At 45.0% G+C, this 23,094-nt stretch overlaps 1 protein-coding gene across 3 annotated transcripts in view; it reads right to left on the bottom strand.

Moving 5' to 3' along the window:
- OCA2 (OCA2 melanosomal transmembrane protein) overlaps positions 1-23,094 on the bottom strand; it is a 161,886-nt gene that overhangs the window by 106,229 nt on the left and 32,563 nt on the right. For all 3 annotated transcript variants that reach the window (XM_082220070.1, XM_082220072.1, XM_082220071.1), the window contains exons 3-7: positions 14,213-14,311; positions 13,896-14,087; positions 8,883-8,940; positions 6,899-6,971; positions 884-1,041 (exon numbers count right to left, since the gene is read on the bottom strand). In XM_082220070.1, the coding sequence (XP_082076196.1) occupies positions 884-1,041; positions 6,899-6,971; positions 8,883-8,940; positions 13,896-14,087; positions 14,213-14,311 (580 nt within the window). The remainder of the gene's footprint in view (positions 1-883; positions 1,042-6,898; positions 6,972-8,882; positions 8,941-13,895; positions 14,088-14,212; positions 14,312-23,094) is intronic.

Below are 23,094 nucleotides of genomic sequence, written 5' to 3'. Positions count from 1 at the left end.
AGGTCTACCTTTTATAACAAAAGCAGCAGGCAGGGGAGAGGAATGAACCCTGACCTCCTCTGTTTTAACTTGACACCATGTAAGTAACTTTTTCCCAAGCCTGGAAGTGAACTAGGCTGGAGAACAACATCTTAACAAAGCCAAATATGGTGATGAGGTACAGTTCCCAGGATCTGTTGGGGGAAGCCATGGCTGGCAAACGGCCATAGGAGAGCTTTAGGCATATAGTGTGCAGATGTGACCATAGTTAATGGCTTGTTGCAAATGTGCTAATCTCAGCTACGTTGCTCTTCCCAGTGACATAGCGTGGGTTGCTAATGTCCAGGGGCACACAGAGGGTGGGAGGGAGGGAAATGGACAGGGTGTGCATGCACATTCAACTACCTAACAGCATCCACATCACCCAGGAGATTGCAGCCACAGAGATAAAGGAAGAAGAGTTGTTCTGTTGTCTGGAGAAGCTACTTCCTGGTCTGCACGGAGAAGCCATTTTCGACAGAAGCGCACAGAGGCAGCGCTGGGTGTTGAAATTTTGCGCCCCCTAACAATCTTGCACCTGGGGCAACTACCTCTGTGCACCCCCTGCTATGTCACTGACTCCTCCTCGCTAGTGTGTGGGAGAAACAAAAGCATGACCCCTGGCTTAGAATTCTCTCCAAAGCAGGGATCATTGTTTGTTTCGTGCAAGCAGTCCATGATTAGTGAGCAAAAAACAAACAAACCTTGGATACAGAACACACAAACCTTCCTCTGAAATAGATATAGATTTCAACCTGTCCTGCACTGTCTTGCAAAGGGAGTTTAAACATAATAGTGAAATAAGAATGATTTCCTTTTGTCTTATGACCAAAAATGAAAGCAGTCCAGGGTATTTGAACTTTACCTGCTGCTGACGTCTCCTTCTTGGACCAGAGTCTGCTACCTGTCCAATCTGAACTACAACGTAATCCTCTGGTTGCCGACCAGCCACATCTGCCACAAAGGGCCCTGCCAGTTCTACCTTTAGAAGGGCAGAATCGCGAATATTGCTGAAGTTCATAGCTGTTGGCAAGACAGTTAAGGACTGCAATTTTGTCTCTGAAGGGAAGAGCCTTTGGGGGATTATCTCATCCATGATGCCACAATTAAAAACAACAGCAGTGCCAGCATTCTACAGTAATGCCAACTAATTCAACATGGCTTGAATACCTATGTAGCTAAGAGATTGAAAAACCAAAGAGCTCTCATTTCAAAGGATTCAAAATAAGAACATCCTAAAAGGCCTATATAAAAACATGCTATGGCAAACCTTATTGACCAGTCCATGAAGCACCACTGTAATGCTAATGGGGCCTCCTGCTGCTGCAGCGCCGCAATTTCTGTTCTCATCCTGAAGCAAAGTTCTTAACACGAGGAACTATTTCTGGGTTAGTGGAGTCTGTAACCTGAAGCGTCTGTAACCTGAAGCACATGTAACCCGAGGTACCACTGTACAGGATTGCCTTTAGGTGGCTTGGGGGTTGGATAACTCCATAGCCTCCAACATATCTCCAATGAAAAGAGGGACATGCTACGGAAAAGTGGGACATTCCAGGATCAAATCAGAAACTGGGACAGCTTCTCTAAATCAGGGACATCCCTGGAAAATAGGGACACTTGGAGGGTTTGTGAACAGCACTCGTATTCTCCAGATTCATTTCTATCCTATACATGAGACAAGTAGGTGAACACTGGCAATTTCCACTCCCATTTCCATTTTTGTCAGAATTCTCCAACATCCCAAACTCCAGCTCCCACCAGTCCCAGTCAACATGGCCTTAAGCTCCTGAGAGTGAAAAGTGGGATATAAATGTCAAAAATAAAACCACCAGCTGTGTGGAGTGGAGTCTGACGATGCATGTCCCAAGGTTGTCTAAATGAGACAAAAAGCAATTTAAAACAGTCTCTTCCTTATTGAGCTATATTGCTGGTAAGCGATGCTTTTTAAAGTTTTCAAGCTATTTATTTTGCTTCTTCAAGCCAAAAAAGATAAAACAATATCCACTATGAAAATCATGATGTTAGCCTGGGTGAGAAAATTAGTAAAGCAATAAATTCTAAACAGTCCTGTCTGAATTTCACTGAGTCCTTATTTGGACAATAATATGGTGGGAAATCATCCTGTTATTATCATTTTTTTTGTCACCTCTTTTCCATTATATTCAATAAAATCTGTTTAAAAGTACCACCAGAAGAGTGTAGAGCACAGAATTAGACTGTATATTTAAAGCATATATAATGCACACACATTTTATATAAAGCTATGCACTTTAAATGTATGATGTGGATGTAGTCATGTATTTTCATTTTGAAAAATTGAATTGCTATATAAAAAAGAGATTAAGAATGCAGCCAGGCAGTAATAATTATACCCATTTTGAAAAACTGTCCACTATAAAAGTTTAATCTTGCAATATTTAAGAGGGGTAGGAATAATTGCTATATTTTCCAGGGCCAGATGAGTTGGAGACTACACGGTTCAAATCCTATCTCAACTTTGAATTGTGCTTCAGAATGGTTCACTGGCCTATATTAATTAACCTAATGGCCTGGGACACTTTGACAGCCTGTAGCCAGTTTTATGAGTACAGCCAATAATTTGTATCTGCGAAAAGCTTCAGGTGCACATAATTACAGCTGCTTCCTTTTTCACAATATGACTAAAATATACCCTGTAATTACACAAATGGCACGTTCAGAAACCATAACAAAGGAAACTTAAAATTACAGAAGGAAAAGCAAACTTCATTTTCACAATGTCTTACACATATAAAACAAAGTGGTCAATACAGAGTGAGCTGAAAGCTCTTACCTTGTAACACATATAAAATGGTCTGTCCTTTGCAGACCTACTTTGAAATGCTTAACCAGTAGGCCCATTGGTTAAGTGTTAAATGAGACAAGCTTAGGGTTGCCATAGTTCAAAAAGTTAAATTCCTGTTACCTGCAAAGTTGTTGAGCTTTTCCATAATCTGGGTTTTCCCTGGCATTTTGCCACTTCGGCAAAATTCCCCCTGGCACCATTTTTACACCCGGAAACCAGGACATGTCAGGAAAATTCCTGACATATGGTAAGCCTTATGGTAAGCTTAACTAGCTTCCACGTGCAAGTGGCTCGTGCAAAAGCATCAATCTCTCTGTGTGTAAATACATATGCAAATTCTTCCGCACCTCTAATTATTTCTTTTCAGTACATTGTAATTCTGCACAATTATTCAGGCAGGGTTTGCACAAAGAAAGGTGAACGATGTATTGTTTTGCATTCATGACACTATGAGACATAACCTTTGCATTCCCCATTGTCCTGCTTCCTTATAACCCCAAGATATTTAAGCTCCTCTCAGACCTTCACACATGGAGGGAGGGAACAGGATCCTACATGGTGTCCCTGCACCTTTACTTTGACATATTCAGCTGATGGACTGGATACAACCTATGCATGCATCACTGTGTATGGTGATTGTGTACAAGAGGGCTTTTCAGACAATCAAGGTAGGTTCACTAAGTGCATATAGAAGTGGAACAAACAGCCCCATCCCTGAAGGCTAGCATTTATTTGCTTAACATACAGACTGCAAAAAGCAGAATCCCTAACCCTGCAAACAAGCCTGTAAGTCTGCACATACAGTCAGGCCTTATGAACAAACAAGAATCCTTATTACCTTCTCTTTTCAGAGAGTCTATTTCTAATATGGCAATTTGGCTTGTTCCAGCCCTGGGTCCTCCATTTGCCTGCATAAAATATTATAATTTAGCATAGATTAGAGCAGAAGTTATTAGGGACACAGCATGAAAGGAAGTGCGGTAATGGATAGGAAAGTAGACCAAGTAATTCCGAACAAGCCAATAAAACTAAAAATTGCTTTCATTATGGCAGAAAGCAGACATATTTTACAGTCTCCTCTAATTCATTTGCCCAAAGCATTTGAGGCACTGGTGGTGATTTTAAATCTACCAGCCCTGAGATCACTGAGGATTATCAGGTGATTATATCCTGGTGGCCCTATGTGAGGGAAAATCTGCTCTTGTCTAAAGGGGAGAATTGGGATATCCTTCCAATTCTCAGAGATGCTTCCTTTCTCAGTTACTGGTGCTTCATGTTCATCATAGATACTTGGATTGATCTGTCCAAAAATACTTTACAAATAACACTCCTAGTGCAAGCTCTCTGTCCAGTAAAAGCGTTTTCTTGCAATTGTGCCCACTGGAACCAAACACTTCCCATCATAAAGTCTTTGAGCTTTTAAGCCAATAAGTCACAGATGAAAAGAGGAACAACAGCAACCTCGCCATTTCAGAAAATTACACTAAAGCTATTTAATTTGAATCACTGCCAAGGTGGAACTCAAATGCATTTGCGATCAAAATAGATTCAGAGCAAAATCTTAATAGACATGGAAAATTCCCATCGGTTCAAGGTAGCATTTGTAGGCCAGAGTCGGAGGAGGCATGGCTGGCTGGCTGGCTTCACATTGGAGAGCAGCAGCCAAGCCACCTCAGCACAGAGGACCAAGCATGCATTAAAGGGATGGCAAATCAATGAAGATTGATAATAGTGGGGGGAGGGAGGAGAAGATGGGAACAAGGTGATTTGATGCCGTGCCAGATTAATCATGGCACAAATGGACCATCTCCCACAGTGATGCTGGCTGAAGGGAAATGTTCCAGAAGATCACTCTCGGTTAAAAACAGAACAGTGATTAGCAAACATTTTTTTAAAAATGAATGTTCAGCCAACACATCTCTCTGTATGTAACCATTCTGAGAGCGGTAGCGATGTTGGTCAGTTGAAGCTAAAGCAATGAAGTGATTTGTTGACACCACTAACAAACTTTATTACAGAAGTCCCTGGATGCTTATGCCATAATAACATGTCTTAGAGCATCCATATAAGAACATAAAAAGAGCCTGCTGGATCAGGTCAATGGCCTACCGGACCCAGGATCCTGTTCTCACAGTGGCCAATCAGATGCCTGTGGGAAGCCCACAAGCCATGTTAGCCTTTAAGGTGTCATAAGACTCTTTGACGGTTCCACCTCTCTGAATTATTCTCACCATTCCTTTATGTAAAGGTAAAGCGACCCCTGACCATTAGGTCCAGTTGTGGCCAACTCTGGGGTTGCGGCGCTGATCTTGCTTTACTGGCCATGGGAGCCGGCATACAGCTTCCAGGTCATGTGGCCAGCATGACTAAGCCGCTTCTGGCGAAACCAGAGCAGCGCACGGAAATGCCATTTACCTTCCTGCTGGAGCAGTACCTCTTTATCCACTTGCACTTTGACGTGCTTTCGAACTGCAAGGTTGGCAGGAGCAGGGACCGAGCAACGGGAGCTCACCCCATCGTGGGGGTTCAAACCGCCAACCTTCTGATCGGCAAGTCCTAGGCTCTGTGGTTTAACCCACAGCGCCATCCGAATCCCTTATTCCTTTATGTAGCACAGGGATATTGGCTTCATCAATTCAACTACCCAACCACACTAATTCACAAAACAGAAGAAGAGGGAGAAACAATAACATTAAAAGTATGTATGGGGAGGATTAGTTATGAGTGAAAGAAACTGTTGGTTTAGCATAGAGGAATGCTGGGATGCCAACATGAATATTGGGGGTGGGGCAGGTAAGCCCCACATCACATAATCAATCACAAAAGCATGGCACATGAACACCATTTGAATGGCAAAGCCCATTAGTGGGGGTTGGACCTCAAATATTTCATGAGAGGGTGAAGGGACCTCGACCCCTAGGAGTTGGCTCCGATGGAGGGATGCGTCAGATCCTCAGACTTTATGGGGAACACAAGGTAGGGTGGAAGACAGCAAAACTCAGTATAGAACACTGTATCGAGAGGAAGCCTGTCCCCTGTGGGCCTAACTTTACAAAACACTTTTGTTCAAAATGAAGACATTCAGTATGCTTATGAACTTGCCCTCTCACATGTCAAAACTGGATTTGGGTCCTGCACCAGCCCCACCACAGCCTGCTCAGATTCCTATCAGACTGGCAGGTTGCCATTGCTAATTAGTGAGTGAAGGGGCAAGGAGGAAGAGGGATAAACTTTACAGTGCCATGTTGACCACACATCCAAGTCACTGGATCCAGCAGCCAAGGGGGGGAAGCCAGTATTCCAAACAAATCATTAGAAGGCACTACACAGATTCAACACATGTGTTTCATGGCTTGGCTGTCCCAGTTCCCCATTACTGTTCAGCCTCCGGGATGTGCACAAACTCTCTTCTTTTTCCCCATCATCCACCACGACTTAGCAATGGCAGCCCTGCCACCAGTAGTCAACCCATATGCAGAGACTGTATCCATGTAGATCCTGTGCCTGATGTGAGAATAGCCTATTCAGGAGCATCTTTCATAGGATTCTGGTTAGCTTAACATCTGTCCCAAGAAAACTGGTAGAAAGCATTGTTCAAGATAAAATAACCAGTGTTATATAAAGCACAGACAAAAACTGCATGCTGTTCCCATTTGTTTTGTTGCTCTCACCCACACTTACAAACAACCTCACAAAATTTACACTTCTGGAATTTCACTTCAGTTTTCACCCACTTTACTTTCCCACAGAGATGCAGGAGGCATCTAAAGGAGATATAACAGAAAAACAGACCTTTGCAGTCTTCATTATCACTTGGATAGCAAACTTGGGAAACAGATTTGCAAATGAATTAATTTGCTGGTTTAGAAGCGGTCCCACGAGGCAGCGTCAGGGCCTCACAAGAAATAAATCACTGTCAGGATTTAATTTAGCAAGCAACGAGTCAGCCATTTCGTATCAACCATCTTGAAATCAGCCTACTGTCAGTGATTCGTTACTAAGCTGCTGCACCGTTTTGTTTTAAAAACAACAACAAAAGTAATTGGTAAAGGATACTGTAGACGTCCATAGGTGACACAGCCAGCATCTGCCAAGGTGCTCCATTTTCAGGGTGAATGCTAAATAAAATCTGAGGGCACATTAAATGGTTATGTGGGAGACTGCCGAACTGTTAAACAAACTGCCTCTAAAAATGTTAAGACCTGCAAAATGGAGTTGTTGCTTTTAATATAAGCTCCTAAAGTCAGGGTCCTGTTGCTTAGCCTTACATCCCAAACTTACAAGATTGTATCCAATACTCAGAGAAGACCTATTGAAATAAATAGATAGAACTAACTGGGGCCTGTTAATTTCACTGGGTCTATTCTGAATAGAAGTACAACCCATACATACCAAATTGGCATATGAATGAAGAAAGATTCCACACATTATTTACTTTTATCATCATCCTTAGTTAACTTTCTATATAACATCAAGAACACCTTTGAGCCTCTTGCATACACACTCTTGAGTTCACACATGAGTCTTACAAACAAAGGATTAAAAGCAGAGGAGAGTCATTTTTATATATTCTAGCCAATAAAGTTTTTATGTTCAAATGACAGAATCCGGAAAAGCAAAGTGGATTTCAGTGTCGTGCATGAAAACACTCCTAGGTTCCTCACCCAGATCTCATTTTCTCCCTTCCTTTGTAATCCCTTAGTAACATTAAAGTACAGGAAGTTAGAAGAGCCATTTTGATATTATCCATATAAAGTTCCTAATGCTATGTTTAAAGGAAAAGGAGAGGGAACTATATATTGCATTTTGTATACAGATTTATTTATTTTTGTATTTGTAATTCTCATCTGAACTGACTTGCAACTAATCTCTTGTGTCACTTGAAAATTTATCTTAACTTACACATCTAATAAAGTATCAGTTGAATCTAGCAGTTCAGTCTTTTGAAATGCATTTTAAATTAATCAGTTGTACTGTCCTGTACCAGGGATTCAGCTATACAGCTGCAAATAAAACGTTTTAAATGTGTTGTAAAGCTCAATATACAAATGTGACACTAGATGGCGAAGTGAGCTACGGCAAATTCAATGTATTTTTAAAAACTTTTTTTAAAAAAACAATTTTCGCAACAGGTTTTTTATATGTGTGTGTATATTCAACCCAAGTCACCATAGGTTTACCCTTGCTGGATGTTTCAGCCTAATTTAGCTTGTCATCCCTATCCCCTAGTCCAAACCAGATGTTTGGAAAGATATAAATTATGGGGAAAGAGTTAAAAGGATGTTTCAGACCAGGGTTAACCAACACAGTGCCCTCCAGATGATGTTGGACTACAATTCCCATGATCCCTCATTGTTGGTCATCTTGGCTGGGAGGGGAGGGGAATTGGAGTTCAACAACATCTGGAGGGCATCACATTTGGTACCTCCATTTTAGCTTGTCTGCCTTTAGGGGAATTGAGACATCCAATTCTTCTGTGTGGTTAATCTTAACTTGCATCGGTTCAGAGAGATCTGAAAGCCAAGGGGAAAGGGCACTGCATTGGTAAAGGAACACTTATCCAGCATCAGCTGGGAGTGTGAAGAACAGATGGGCATGCTCCTAGGTTTCATATGACATGGTATATCCTATTTAAAATCATGGTCCTACTTCCAATGTTTAGGATGAGTGCAGATGCCTTTGAATAGCCAAAACAGCCCCAACCATGCACAAAAGAGAACATTTACAGGCTTGGGGAAACCCCAAGTTTTGCAGATGTGGGGGGGGGAGAACCCTAAGGAGAAACCCAAGCACAGACCAATGAGAACTGAGCATACCCAGTCTCCATGGAATGATGGAATGTTGACTGACTAGGGCAGGGAAGAATGGAAGAGTGGGTGGAAAGGGGGAATTGAATGGAATATCACAGAGATGGGCACTGCTGGCTGACTATAGCAAGAGCACACTGCAATGTTTTTGCTGTATGTCCCATTGTATTATCAGATTCAACTTTGGTAAGTACTACCAATTTACTCTGAAACTTTGAAAACCCAGTACTTACAGAGCATACAACTACAAAGATGAAAAGCCCAGAAACTTTTAGGAATCTTAAACAGCATCTGAAAAAAGAAGAGAAGAAACAATAGAGAAGAGTTTCACAGAGACATCATACGAGATGTGGATATTATTCTATTAATCACAAACTTGTAAGGCCAGCAGACAGAGTTTAGGTCATACAAAGGATTCTTTGGGGAAAGCAATGTGTTTTAAATGTGCAGCCATATATTAAAATTACATGCAACAGTTCTTTTGGTTATAGAGTTGCTTGCCTTCACTTTATGCCAAGGTTCCCTCTCATATATTTAAGCATCTGCTTTTATTATAATTGTATGGGGTTTGTTTCCACATTTAAAGTATTTATTTTACAAATTTCATTATGTGAACTACAACTGCATGCAGTATATTAAATACAAGGCTGACTTAATCTTTTCAAAATAAGATTAAAATTATGGCTACTAAAAGAGGCACCCAAAATGACAATAAAAGCTAGGAACCATTACATTAATCCTTTAAAAGTCCAGAAGCACTTGTCCTTAAACAACTAAGTCATCTTGGCAAATTGACACAATGCCATGCAGAGCTCACACTGGGAGAGGGGAATGCAATTTTATTAATAAACTGTAGCACTTAGAGCATTTCCCCCCCCCCAACAACCACCACCACCCTTTGGTGCTTAGACTTTTATGGATTCGGTGCTTTTAACAGCTTAGCAAACTAGCCATGGTCAGACCTTGACTTGAACACAGTTGCTGTCCCCATGACCTTCACAGCAATTCTAATCTGACATAGCATTGCAACCCTGTGACAAAAGCTAGGGAAATTTTAAAAGCCAATGGAGCACCTGCAATTTAAGTAAGATGCGGCAAAAAGGGGTTGCGCATCCACATTTTTTTTATTTCCAAGTTAAGTGGAAGTTGGGAACTTGCATGACTCGCCACAACAGGACGTCCAACCGCAGAAAGTGTCGCTTCTTCAGGCCTCCACAGGGAAATGTGGAGGCAAGCAGGCAGGGTTCTCGTCTGTTATAAATAAACTTGGCCAGCTTTATTCAAAGTATTCCACTGCAGAATGAAGTCAATATACCGTTTTCCATATTTCTAGCACCAACTTGTATCCTGCTTTGGAATACGCTAGTCAGCTTTTCTATTGAAATTGCATATATGCCCCTGCCAAAAAAACAAATAATAAGCTGAAAGAACAGTACAGTGGTACTTCGGGTTAAGAACTTAATTTGTTCTGGGGGTCCGTTCTTAACTTGAATCTGTTCTTAACCTGAGGTACCACTTTAGCTAATGGGGCCTGCCACTGCCGCCACACGATTTCTGTTCTCATCCTGAAGCAAAGTTCTTAACCTGAGGTACTATTTCTGGGTTAGCAGAGTCTGTAACCTGAAGTGTCTGTAACCTGAAGCGTCAGTAACCCGAGGTACCACTGTAATCTGTAAGTAAGAACTGTGTTCTCGGGCAAGAAGTCTGAATAATGTTTTCTGCTGAGCAGCGTATTTGTATATGAATTTAAGAATGTAGTGGGGGAAGCCCTCAACTTCTAATTGACTTTGTTTGCCTTTGGTAGAAATACCATGTAGCCAAATCTGATCATCTGTGCAGTATTGTGATACCATCACATTCATCATGCGATCCCTGATTGGCTGGGATTGCTTTAGGAAGGATTGGAAAAAACCCTAACCTAAAAGTCTTGCCTAAAGAAGGAAAAGGGAAGAAGAAGAAGAAGAAGAAGAAGAAGAAGAAGAAGAAGAAGAAGAGGAGGAGGAGTTTGGATTTGATATCCCGCTTTATCACTGCCTGAAGGAGTCTCAAAGCGGCTAACATTCTCCTTTCCCTTCCTCCCCCACAACAAACACTCTGTGAGGTGAGTGAGGCTGAGAGACTTCAAAGAAGTGTGACTGGCCCAAGGTCACCCAGCAGCGGCATGTGGAGGAGCGGAGACGCGAACCCGGTTCACCAGATTACGAGACTACCACTCTTAACCACTACACCACACTGCCTTCACACTGGCACACCACCACAGAAGCCAAGATGATTGGAGGGGGGTGCCCTAAGGTGTCAATGGTTTCCTCAATTTTTGTCTGAACTGACTCTAAATTTTATAACCTTGAAATTATATGATATAGATAAGCCAGAATCTCATTTTTTAAAAAATAAATGTATTGGATCATCATGCATAACACACCATGTAAAGTTCCATTTATCACATACATGCCAGTATTTTCTAAATAATTAGTTTAGAAACAAGGTTCAAAACAAAATGCTTCAATTTATGTCAGGAATGAGTTTCTTATGCTTACCATGGCCTTGAAGATACAAAATTATTGTCGTTATGCGATCATGCTAGCAAGCGGTATTATTGACAATACTTAAGCTCCTTAAAAGTCTTTCCTTACTCTTCCAGGGATAGACATAAAACAAGTGAATTGAAGATAAATAAATATCTATGTTGACTAGGCAGGTTGTTTAAGCAGCAAAGAATGTTCCAAGGTTCATTATAACAAAATGGAATTATGCATTAAGCATGAGCAGAGAGACTTCTGGGATCATAATAGCAAATCTACTTTTCTCTAATATCCATGGCAGCACCTTTAAGAGGTTTGGGGCTGACATTTCTTTCCTCTCCTAAAAGTAGACCTCAAAATCTGAGCCAGCATGATATTAAACTTGCAGGAGAGATATGAACAGATGTCCAAGTCACCCTTATCCTTGCACACCAACCAATACATGTTTCCCCATCTTTTCTTTTCCCATTTGTACAGGTGTAGTTCTCCTGAGCCTGCTATAACAGGTAGGAATCGTTCCCTTGCCCTTCCCATTGAACTGTTCTCCGCAGACAAGCACATGGCTGCTCATCTGAGGTGTTTGGACTCAGGCATTCATTCTGCTTGCTCTGCCCCTTCAAGGCCTCTGATCTCTAGCTAATATTCTTGTTCTTTAGGCCTTCAGCATGCATGGCTCAGAGCACTCAATCGAGTTTTGCAGATTTAGGCCATCTCAGCAACTGGCAGCCCTAGTATGTTTATTCAATAATACGGGATCGAAAATATTTTGGGGAGCAATTTGTCAGGAGCACCTTTCTGCTGCAGCATAAAGGAAACAATGCCGGTGTAGCTGCCAACTGTTATATGTAACTAGGGCAATTGCATCTCACTGTGCTTACACAGCAATGATACAGAACAAGGAAATAGCCTGCTGCTTCCAATGCATTCATATATCCATAATGAAAATAGAAAAGCGAAGCTTAAGAAGGAAAGGTACCAACACACACAAATATTGGGCACAATACATATCATTAGCAGATACTAAGGGTTTTAATCTTCCTTCTTGATAACTGGGCTAGTGTGTGTGTGTGTGTGTGTGTGTGTGTGTGTGTGTGTATCAGCAATTAACTAAATTAAATATTAGCTGCTGCATTTATTATATCTGAATGGAGTATGGACTGTAATCTGGTTAGTTCATCAGATGTGGTAGAGTGGCTCTGTGGGTTAGACCACAGAACCTAGGACTTGCCAATCAGAAGTTCGGCAGTTCAAATCCCCGTGATGGGGTGAGCTCCCATTGCTCGGTCCCTGCTCCTGCCAACCTAGCAGTTTGAAAGCACATCAAAGTAGATAAATAGGTACCGCTTCGGCGGGAAGGTAAACAGCGTTTCCGTGCACTGCTCTGGTTCGCCAGAAGTGGCTTAGTCATGCTGGCCACATGACCCGGAAGCTATACGCTGGCTCCCTCAGCCAATAAAGCGAGATGAGCGCCGCAACTCCAGAGTCGGTCACGACTGGACCTAGTGGTCAGGGGTCCCTTTACCTTTACCTTTACCACTCTTACTGCTCAGATTAAAAATGAGGGGGTGTATTGTTTGGAACCATCCCACTATATCAAGGATGGGAAGTCTGTGGCTTTCTGAAGTGCAGGTGGGTTCTCAAGCGGCAAGACATGGTGATAACAGGAAAAACCTTTATTGAACTACATAACTGGGAAACAGGGGCAAAGCAACTGCTTATATACATTCCTGAAAGCCTGGGTCTCTCCCACTCCCAACGTGATTGGCTGTGAATCACGACTCAAGAGTTCAAGGGCCAATGGCAGAGGCCCAAATCCTGAAATGTTCTGTGATTAGACATCATGTATCGAATCAGGACACAGGAGCTCAGAATCTTTAGTCCAAACTCAAGCTCAGGCAAACACAGACCACTGAATGCACTTTCCAAATGCTGTTGGACTCCATGGATTGTATGTATCCAATAGGGAGTGAGCAGCATTCCACCTCCCCTTGTCTCCATGCACAACCACCACTACCCAAATCTGCTCCAAAGGGTCCCCCAACCACCTGGAGCAGATTTTTAGTGGGGGCAGCAGGGAAGAGGAGAGCAGGGCAAAGTTCTGTTGAGAGAACAGGAGCCTGTTATGCAAGCAGAAAGCCAGCATTGGACACAACCCCATCTCTCACCAGACTCAGCCATCATGGCCAGTGGTCAAGGATGATGGAAGCTCCAATTACATCTGGAAGACCACAGGCCCCCATCTCTGAACTAGATGCTCGAAAACTTCCTACTTCAAATGGCTGTTCACTTTGTCTTACACATGTATCTCCTCCCTTCATGAGTTATAGATGCTTTTGTGCAAGAAAGCTAAGAAGCTGAGTTTTAAACAGAAGCATAATGTGACAGATCACAAGATGAAATACAGACAGCACTACTTCCAAACATGAAAATCTGCAGTGAACCAGGTTTTCTAGTCACATAAACTATCATGGCTTAGAAGTGATTGCCTGCTTAGCCTCTACTGTTGCATGGACCTATAAATCTGAGCATATTTTATCATCAGTTTCATTGGTGCAATATCCTTGAAATCAATGGCAAGATGTGACACAAAAATATGGAGTGTTATTTTACTCATTTGTTGAAACGGGGGGGGGGGAGAGAGAGAGAGAGAGAGAGAATCCATTTCTTGGCAATTTCCCTTAGCCCTCAATACTGGCAAAACAAAACAAAAGGTTTGGCTCATACCTCATCTTGGTTAAATTGAATTTGACATGGAAGTTGTCCAACATTTCACATTTCTCTGAGGAGGAAGCAGATCTGGACAAGCTGGGCATTTCACTTCCCAGATGGGACCTTTGCTCAAACTCAGCAGAGCTGTTTTCCCAAGAGTCATCATCTGTGGTGAAATCTGTGTTATGAACAGCCATGCATCTTAACCTGAAAAAAACCATTGACAAATATCAGCACACATCATAGGCTCTACTGTTCCAAGATTCCAAGTCATTGGTAGGATGCAAATCCTGAGACATCAAGGAACAGCAGAAAGCTGATCTCCTACCCACCCATTTTCTTCTGGGGAAACTTTCAGCAGAGGCGTCCTCTCCGTAAAGCAATTATCTTTGGATCTTGTGCTGAAGAATTTGGGCAAAGAAAAGTGATACCTAAAAAAAAAACACAAGTAGTTAATTTCAATTGTAATCACCTCCACATAGCTGTACAAATGGTGTGGGGTTTTTTAACCATTGCTTGTGGTTAGTGAGCAGAGAACTGGTTTAGATGACACATAAGAATAGGGAAAACATTTGGTTCGCAGTGAAAGGTAAACCTATAATATTTACTGTCTGAAACAATGCATGAAACCGAAACACAGGCATCATTCAAAATGCACAGTTCTCTTAATCTTGCAGTGCAAGTTCTCCAGGCAAGCAATGTGTACAAAAATGTATACAGTAGAATAATGTGCGGCTAGAAATGAATACACATGGGGAAATTGCTTTGCACCAAAATGCTGATAAATTTTCCAGAGAACCATTTTTTAAAAAAAGATAATGGCAAACTGATGTGAAAATGTAGAGGGCTGAACTTATGTTTGGAAAAAATGAGGAACTAGAATTGTCAGATTTTGCCACACCTAAAAGCATACGAACCCAAATCTTAGCCCAACTCATTGCAGAGCAGCAGCCAAAAGGACTGGGGAAAAGTAGTGAGCCCATACATTCCTGCAGTCCCAGTAAGCCATAGCTTGGTTTACTAAGTTGTGCAAACCAGGCCGTTGACCAATTAGATGCTAGACAAAGTTAATGAATTCACCTAAGGTGTGTGTTACAGCAGTCAAGCAAAATCATCTCCATTGTTCACTTTGGAACTTCTCCGGATGTTAAGTCACTTAAAGAGCACATCCCCAGACGATTATTGTCCTCAGATACAAGGAGGATGACTCGGATGAAATCAGAGGTCAGTGTCATAAGGGCTTCCCAGAAGATCAAGGTTCAAAATATTTGGACGCAGAAACACATTAACTATGCAGAGCCCAGCTCATTATTGGACCTAACTGAATTCTTATTATACGTGAAACTAATCTTTCTTGCAGGCGTTCAGATGCTACAAAAAGCCACCCACTGAGATATTCTCATAAAATTACCAGACATAGTTTTAAATACCTGCTTGTTCATTTCTGTTGAAATGAGGGAGCTATTGGTGCAGACACAACATTAGAGTTGTCCAGTCACACACTGGAGAACAAGGGCGTAGCTTTTAATTTCCCAGTACAGTGAAAAGACAAGGCAGTAGCAGCTTATTCTGTCCCCAGACTTCTCCCTTACCTGCTGTGTTGCACACCTGGAATCCTGTTCACTGACAGGAGAAGAGACAATGCACAAACGAATCACAAAAGGGAGCAGCATTTGCCTTTGTATCCTACTGCATCAGGGAATCTCAAGGAATGCGTGCTACGGGTGTGAATTGATCAGAAAATACAGCATAGGTGCCAACTCCCCTGGGGCCCAAGCACCCACAAATTTTGGTGCCAGGGCCATGCACGCTGCATGGCACCCACAGCCCCAGGCACTCACTGTTGTGGGGCCAGGTTGGCACTCCTGTACGGACCCAAATTTGGCACTTTGCAAAGCAGCTTGCCTAGGTCAAAGGTGCTACAAAGGCTATCTGATTTGACTCACCCACCTCTTCATTTTCCCCTCCACACATTCACTATTGAGAAATTTTAGCATTTAGGGTTACAGCTTTTCCCGCTTTTGATAGAAGTATGCAGAGGGGAGGGATAGTTGCTGAAAAGAAGTGGCGAAAGAAAGAGATGGAGGAGAAGGGAGGAAAGAGGGGTAATTGAAGGGTAAGTGTGAGATGGAGGGAACAAGGAATTACCGTATTTTTCGCTCCATAGGACGCACCTGACCAAAAGACGCACCAAGTTTTTAGAGCAGGAAAACAAGGGGGGGGGGAATCTGACTCAAATGTTGTACTAAACTATTTAAAACAGCAAAGTGGGTGGCTCCTGTCCACTTTGCTGCTTTAAAGCGAGCCACGGTATATAATGAAGAGAAAGGGAAAAGGACAGACATTCCATTACAATGTAGCTGTTTTCATTATCACTGGGAAGTCAGTATTGGCAGCAGTCACATAAAATAAAATTTGAGCATTTTACTGTTATTAATCAAGAATGTTAATAATCAGGGAGAGAAACCAGGGCTGTGCAAATGAGAAGTGCTTGGAGTATGGAGGAACAGCAAAGAGATCAAATGATGGCGCTCCAGTTCCTAAATCTGAAGTTTTCTCAAAACAGGTATGGTTGTTTGAAAAGGAAAATTCAAAATGGAGTGATTGAGCAAAGAACAGAGTAGGAAAAGAGGGCCGATAAATAGCTTCCATTCAATAACAAGAGAACACAATGTTTTTGTTTGGTATAGGTGGACTGTACTTGTAAGAATTTGTATAATGAATTATAGATTTGGAGTGGAATATCAGTGCCTCCTTTCAGCAATAAAGATTAGCTGCTAGGAACATGGTCCACACACAAACACACAGGATGTCCGGTTATAGTTGTGCAGTTTAAACTGTTACCGAGTGAGATGCCTGCTCGGTTTTAGCTGAGCTCACTATTACTGGTTTGTGGAGATGCTTTGCATGTACCCTGTATTTATGACTATTTCTGCAAAACTGCTACTTGAAGAAATCCCCAAACTTAATATTTTTAAACTTCAAATGGAGCTCAGAATCCAGTTAGGCAATCAAGCCTTTGCAGTTGAATTAGGAGGCACTGAGAGACAGCAATTTGCTGCTCCCCACCCCCACTGAGCATCCCAGGAGCGCGGGGCAAAGGCGCACAGCCTTCCCACTGCTTGCAAACCTTGTCAGGGGAAAGCAGAGGCTGTAGGTAGAGCAGTGTGGCTCTTCCCCCCACCCCCCAAGAGCACCCCAGGAGCCTTCCTGCTGCCTGCAAACCTTGTCGGGGCTTCAGGGGAAAGCAGAGGCTGCCGGCAGAGCAGCGTGGCTCCTCCTCAAAGAGCACCCCAGGAGTGTGGGGCAACACACATTCACTCCATAAGACACACAGACATTTTCCCTTACTTTTTAGGAGGGGAAAAGTGCATCTTATGGAGCGAAAAATACGGTAGATGGAGCTAAGGGAAACTGAGGAAGAGAAAAGAGAGGATACAGGAAAGGTAACGAGGGGGAGGGCAGTAGGAGGATGCTGTGCCCCCTGGCAACCCTAGAAATAGACCCCCTCCTACTTGGTCCACTGCTGCTGCAGGACCTGCAGAAGTAACACTAATAATGGTCATTATTAGCATTAATATAGAGTTAATGAATACAAGCAAAAGATAAATGTCTACCTAGGGATAAACTGCCCCCTTACTTTTTTGGTACACCCCCACACTTTTACTGAAGGTAGGCTTTATTTATACATTTTTAGAATGACAAAAAATGGAGATAATATCTCACCCGGTGCTTCCTATCCGTTGCTTTAAACTAAGTTGGTAAAGGTAAAGGACCCCTGGACAGTTAAGTCCAGTCAGAGGCGACTATGGGGTTGCGGTTTCAGGCTGAGGGACCTATTCAGCTGGACAAACATGCAAAACATATGAATTCAATTCTATATGCTTTACTGAATTTGTAATATATTTACCATAAAATATATTTTTAAATAATATATATATATATTTAAAAAACACCAGAAAATGTGTTCAAAACTTGGTTTCAGAATATTGATCCATCTGAAGACAATTTTGATCATTGGCTTGCTGAAATTAAGTAATCACCATCAGCCCTTGGTCTTGGAGAGCAGTGAGGAGGAGACTTTCCAGACTCTGCAGGGTGGGATAATGCTTTTCTTGCTTTTCCGTGTTAACATTAGCTACATGAAGCAATCTATTATTCCCCTTGGAAGAGGGGGCAAGTAGATGACTTGGTTGTTTTGTTGCTCGTCCAGTTGCGCCAGGTGTGTTTTCAAGCCCTCCTCCTCCAAATGAATCATTTGAAAAGACCTTAATGGAGCTTGCATTACAACTCCTAATATATGAAAACCATCTGATCATGAGCTGGTCATTTGCAGGCCTTATAAATTAATCCAGCATTCTTCACATGTCAGAACTCAGAAACTGCCTGAGCGTGAACAAAAACCCTAAACACAACCTCAGCACAGAGTCTGCTCCTCGGCTTTATAACATTACCTTTTAAAATGCTTATTCAACAAACTGGTTCAAGGATTCTGACAGAACATTAATCATATTCAGAGCCTTTGTTCCCTGGGAGATGGAGCCAGAGACCTTTTCGCTACACTCAGAATCGCTAGGGCTGTTGTTTGGACTGAGGGGATAGGGTAAGATTCAAGTGCCTAGGAAACACAAGCCTTGATAAAGCTCACTGACAATCTGCACAGTGTTCTGTTGACTTGAAGGGCAGCTGGATGAAACTAGAAAGCAGAAAGGAAATTCAAGAGGACTGGAAATCTTCAAAACTTTCCCACTCCATTTTAGATGAATCCTGCAGGCAGCTTGAGAACCTTATCCTACATCTGGGGTTGTGTTAAAGCTACTGTCAGGGGTTCAGGAGCAGAGACGCAGAGAAGGAAGGAAACAGAGAGCGAGGGGGAGGAATCCGAAGGGAGAATGAGTGATGATGACGACCCGAGATCTCCAAGCCTAAGCAGTGAGTCAGAGGACTCCCAAAAGGGAGCCCCAGTGAGCAGAGCAAGGGGGGGATCCGGGGGGACACCCCAGGAGGAAGGGAACAGAGGAGATTCAGAGAGCAGCAGCTGGAAGTCGGGACCCACGCTCATAACTGAGAGCGGCAGCAGCTGGAAGTCGGGACCCACGCTCAAGACTGAGAGCAGCAGGGAGGAAGGTAGCCAGGCATCGGGTTCCGGAGGCTGTCAGCAGGAGGGAGGGCACGAGTCAGGGGTGGTCACGCCCTCCTCAGAGAGCGAGGCAACGGTTAAGAGGAAGGCAGGGAGTTGGGCGCGCGCGCCAAGTTCAAATGCAGAGGAAGCTGGCGCAGCAAGCAGCCCGGAGAGGGAGCCGGGTCCCAAAGCCCGCCGAAAGGAGGAGGAAGGAAGTGGGGGGTCTTCAGCGTCGGAGGAGTCTAGGAGGGAGGAGACTAGGAGGAGCAGTGGGACCCAGAGACGCAGGGAGAGGCGTAGGAGGTGGAGCAAGGCTAGGGTATTAAGCTGGTGCACAGGGGGCGGAGAGTCAGACGAGACTTCGGCGACCTAGAATGGAAGGTGTAGAGCTGCACGCTGCAGTTCGGACATGAAACTTGTAACTCAATAAAGACTCTTATAAAGTGAACGTTGGCTAGCGAGGTCCTGTGTGAGCTGGGACCTGGTGGCAGCTCTGACAGTAAGTCTCGTCTCCCCTACAAAGAAGTTCCAGGCGCCTGAAACACCGCAGCGGGAGAAGGCGCAGCGAGGGGTGAAGAGGGGTGCCTGGACTCAAGCTCACAAAATCGGCAGGCATGACGGCTGAACAGCAAATCGCAAATCTGCAAGAGGCAGTGACACAATTAAACACAGAGATATTAGCATCCCGAAAGAGGGAGGAGGAAGCAGCGCTCGCCTACAGAGATCTCCAAGCCAGGTTTGAAGCGTTTGCCAAGCAGGTACAAACGGGACCCAAGCCGGAGGGAGTTGGGTTGGCAAGGAGATCAGGCGGTCTTGTGCAGCATTTTGATGGGAACCTGCAACAGTACCCCAATTTTCGAGCAGATGTACTGTGTGCACTGCAACTGCTGGCAAAGGACTTTAGAGATGAGGAAGAGAAGGTGGGGTTTATCCTATCCCATTTGCATGGAGATGCTAAAGCTTGGCTGCGCAATTTGTGGAGGGATAAGGATCCAGCGCTTCAAAGTGCGGATGCCTTCATCAAAGCGATGGATGCATGCTTTTATTCTAGCATAGATGTGGATCTTGCGCGACGGGAGATACATGGACTTAAACAAGGCAGGGCCACGGTACGACAGTACCACGCACGCTTTTTCGCACTCGTCAGCGCTTTAGAATGGGACCGAGATTCGCCTCCAGTAAGAGATCTCTTCTGGGAGGGTCTCAGCAACCCAGTTAAGGACGAAATTGCGAGAGGGGAGAGACCCAAGAGCACGCAGGAGGTGGTCCAGAGGGCGCTATCTGCGGGAGTGCGGCTAGAAGAACGCCCATGGGCCAGGGAGGAGGGGCGTAGTGGACGCGAAGCAGCGAGAAGTTTTTCCTTCGTTCCCAGAGAAGCAGAGCGTGCGCAATCCACGCCTCCGCCAGGAGGGGGAGCAGAACCTATGGAGGTGGGAGGTGCCAGGGCTCAGTCAGCAACCAGAGCCCTAGCACCAGGAGCAGGCAAATCTAAGACTCCTAGAGGGACCCGGAAGTGCTACATCTGCGAAAGTCCGCAACACTTGGCGAAAGAGTGTCCCCAGAGGAGCCTGAAGCACACTGCAGCCGCTGCTAAAGTGGAGACAGCTACACAGCACAAAGAACCTCTGCAGGGAAACGACGATGTCTGGCTGGAGACGGAAGTACTGGGGCCCAGCCAGACGTATCAGTGAAGCAGTCCCCAGAGATCTTGCAACCCACAGACCCCCTCCCGCCCAAACCGGTCGTGCAACTGACCGCATCGCTCCAGCTGCCCAATGGACTCACAATAGACGTCCCGATCACTGTGGACTCTGGGAGTAATGCAGATTTTATGGCGCAGGATTTTGTGAAGCGACACGCTATACAGCTACTGCCTGCCACTCTGCCCCTGCAAGTCGTCACGGTGGATGGGAGAGAGTTACTAGGGGGGCAAGTGGTGCAGCAAACGCCGCCAATGGTGATGCGATTAGGTAACCACAGAGAAGTCATCAGCTTTAATGTCACTCAGTTGTCGGACACTCCCATCGTCTTGGGCATGAGCTGGCTGGACAGGCACAGTCCGACACTGGCGTGGTACCAGAGACAGCTGATCTTCGGTTCTTCTTATTGCGCTGAACACTGCATTATACCCAGAAGGGAGGGGGAAGAGGAAGAATCGCAACTACAGTTGGGGACGCTGCACACAGTTCCCCACAAATACGCGGACTTTTTGGAGGTCTTCTGCGAGAAGGAGGCGGACAAGCTACCCCCTCACCGGCCATATGACTGCAAGATTGACCTCCTGCCAGGGGCGACGCTGCCTAAGGGGAGGCTATACTCCATGTCTGAGGACGAAATGCAGGAACTCAAACAGTTCATTGATCATAATCTGGAGCGTGGCTTCATCAGAGAGTCCAAGGCAGTGGGGGGCAGTCCCGTTTTCTTCGTGAAAAAGAAAGACACGCCCCAAAAAAGACTCGTTGTGGACTACCGCCTCTTGAACCAGATGACCAAGCCGTCTGATTACCCCATGCCCAGGATTGACGACCTCCTCGCGACGGTGCGCAAGGGACGCGTGTTCACCAAGTTGGACCTACGAGGGGCGTACAATCTCATCCGCATACGGGAGGGCGATGAGTGGAAAACGGCCATGTTCACGCCCCTGGGCACCTACGAGTACAGAGTTATGCCCTTTGGATTACAAAATGGCTCTCACTGTTTTCAAGCTTTCATGCATCACGTATTGGCGGGGCTCCTCTACAAGAAGTGCGTCTGCTTCCTGGATGACATCCTGATATTCTCTGAATCGCAGCAAGCTCACGACCAAGACGTGAGGGAGGTGCTGAGGAGGTTGCAACAACATAGACTGTACGCCAAGCTAGAGAAGTGCCAGTTCGACACGACGGAGGTGGATTTCCTGGGATACAAGTTGTCGGACAAGGGACTAGCCATGGACAGCACCAAGGTTCGCGCGGTGTTGGATTGGAAGAGCCCGCGAAACCGGAAGGAGGTACAGCGGTTTGTCGGCTTTGCCAACTTCTATCGCAAATTTATCAAGGGGTTCGCGATGCAGACGGCGGCCATTACGGACACGCTCAGCTCCAAGAAAAAGAAATTCATCTGGACGGAGCAGGCGGAGCAGTCCTTTCAAGCGCTCAAGCGTCTCTTCGCGTCGGAAAAGCAACTGCTGCATATCGACCCCAGTAAACCGTTGAGGGTAGAGACAGATGCGTCAGACAGAGCCGTGGGAGCCGTCCTGCTGCAGCGAGACCCGCAGGGGGTCTGGAGGCCGGGAGCGTTCTACTCCAGGAAGCTCAGCAAGTCGGAGCAGAACTACACCATCTGGGACAGGGAGTTGCTGGCCATTCATGCAGCGTTCAAGGCGTGGAGGCATTTCCTGATTGGCGCCAAGCATACAGTGCAGGTTTGCACGGACCACAAAAATCTGGAGCACTGGCGCACGGTGCAGTTCCTGAACCAGAGGCAGATACGTTGGGCAGAGTTCTTTGCGGACTTCGATTTCCGAATAGAGTACGTCCCAGGAGACACCAACATCATGGCGGATGCACTGTCCCGGAAACCGCAATACCTAGAAGAGGTGACGCCAGCGGCGGCCATGCACATCTTCGCACCGACGGCGTGGGCGTGTGCCTCAGCTACGGTAGACCTGGATGCGGTGCGGCGTGCGTTGCGGGACGACTCATTCGCGCAAGAGAAGATGGCAGAAGTGCACAGAGGCACGGCTAACACAGACGAGTTCCAGGTGCGGGACGGCTTGCTCCTACATAAAGGGGCCGTCTATGTGCCTGGAGACGAACTTCGAGCCAAGGTACTGCAACAGTTGCACGACGCACCCACGGCCGGTCACTTTGGCACAGAAAAAACGGTGGAATTAGTCGCGAGAGACTTCTGGTGGCCCAGGCTGAGAGGGGAGGTCGCGGACTACGTCGCGAGGTGCGACACCTGCCAGAGGGCCAAGCCGGTACACAGACCGCCGGCGGGACTGTTAGAACCGCTGCAAACGCCGTTTGAACCGTGGGAGAGGGTGGCCCTAGACTTTGTCACGGATTTACCCAGCTCGAGGGGCAAGACAGCTGTACTAGTGGTGGTGGA

This window comes from Podarcis vaucheri, assembly GCF_965113315.1.
Source record: "Podarcis vaucheri genome assembly, chromosome: 4".
NCBI classification, from domain to species: Eukaryota; Metazoa; Chordata; class Lepidosauria; order Squamata; family Lacertidae; genus Podarcis; species Podarcis vaucheri.
Note: the sequence above shows the minus strand (reverse complement) of the source record. Positions and strands in the feature narration are given on the sequence as shown.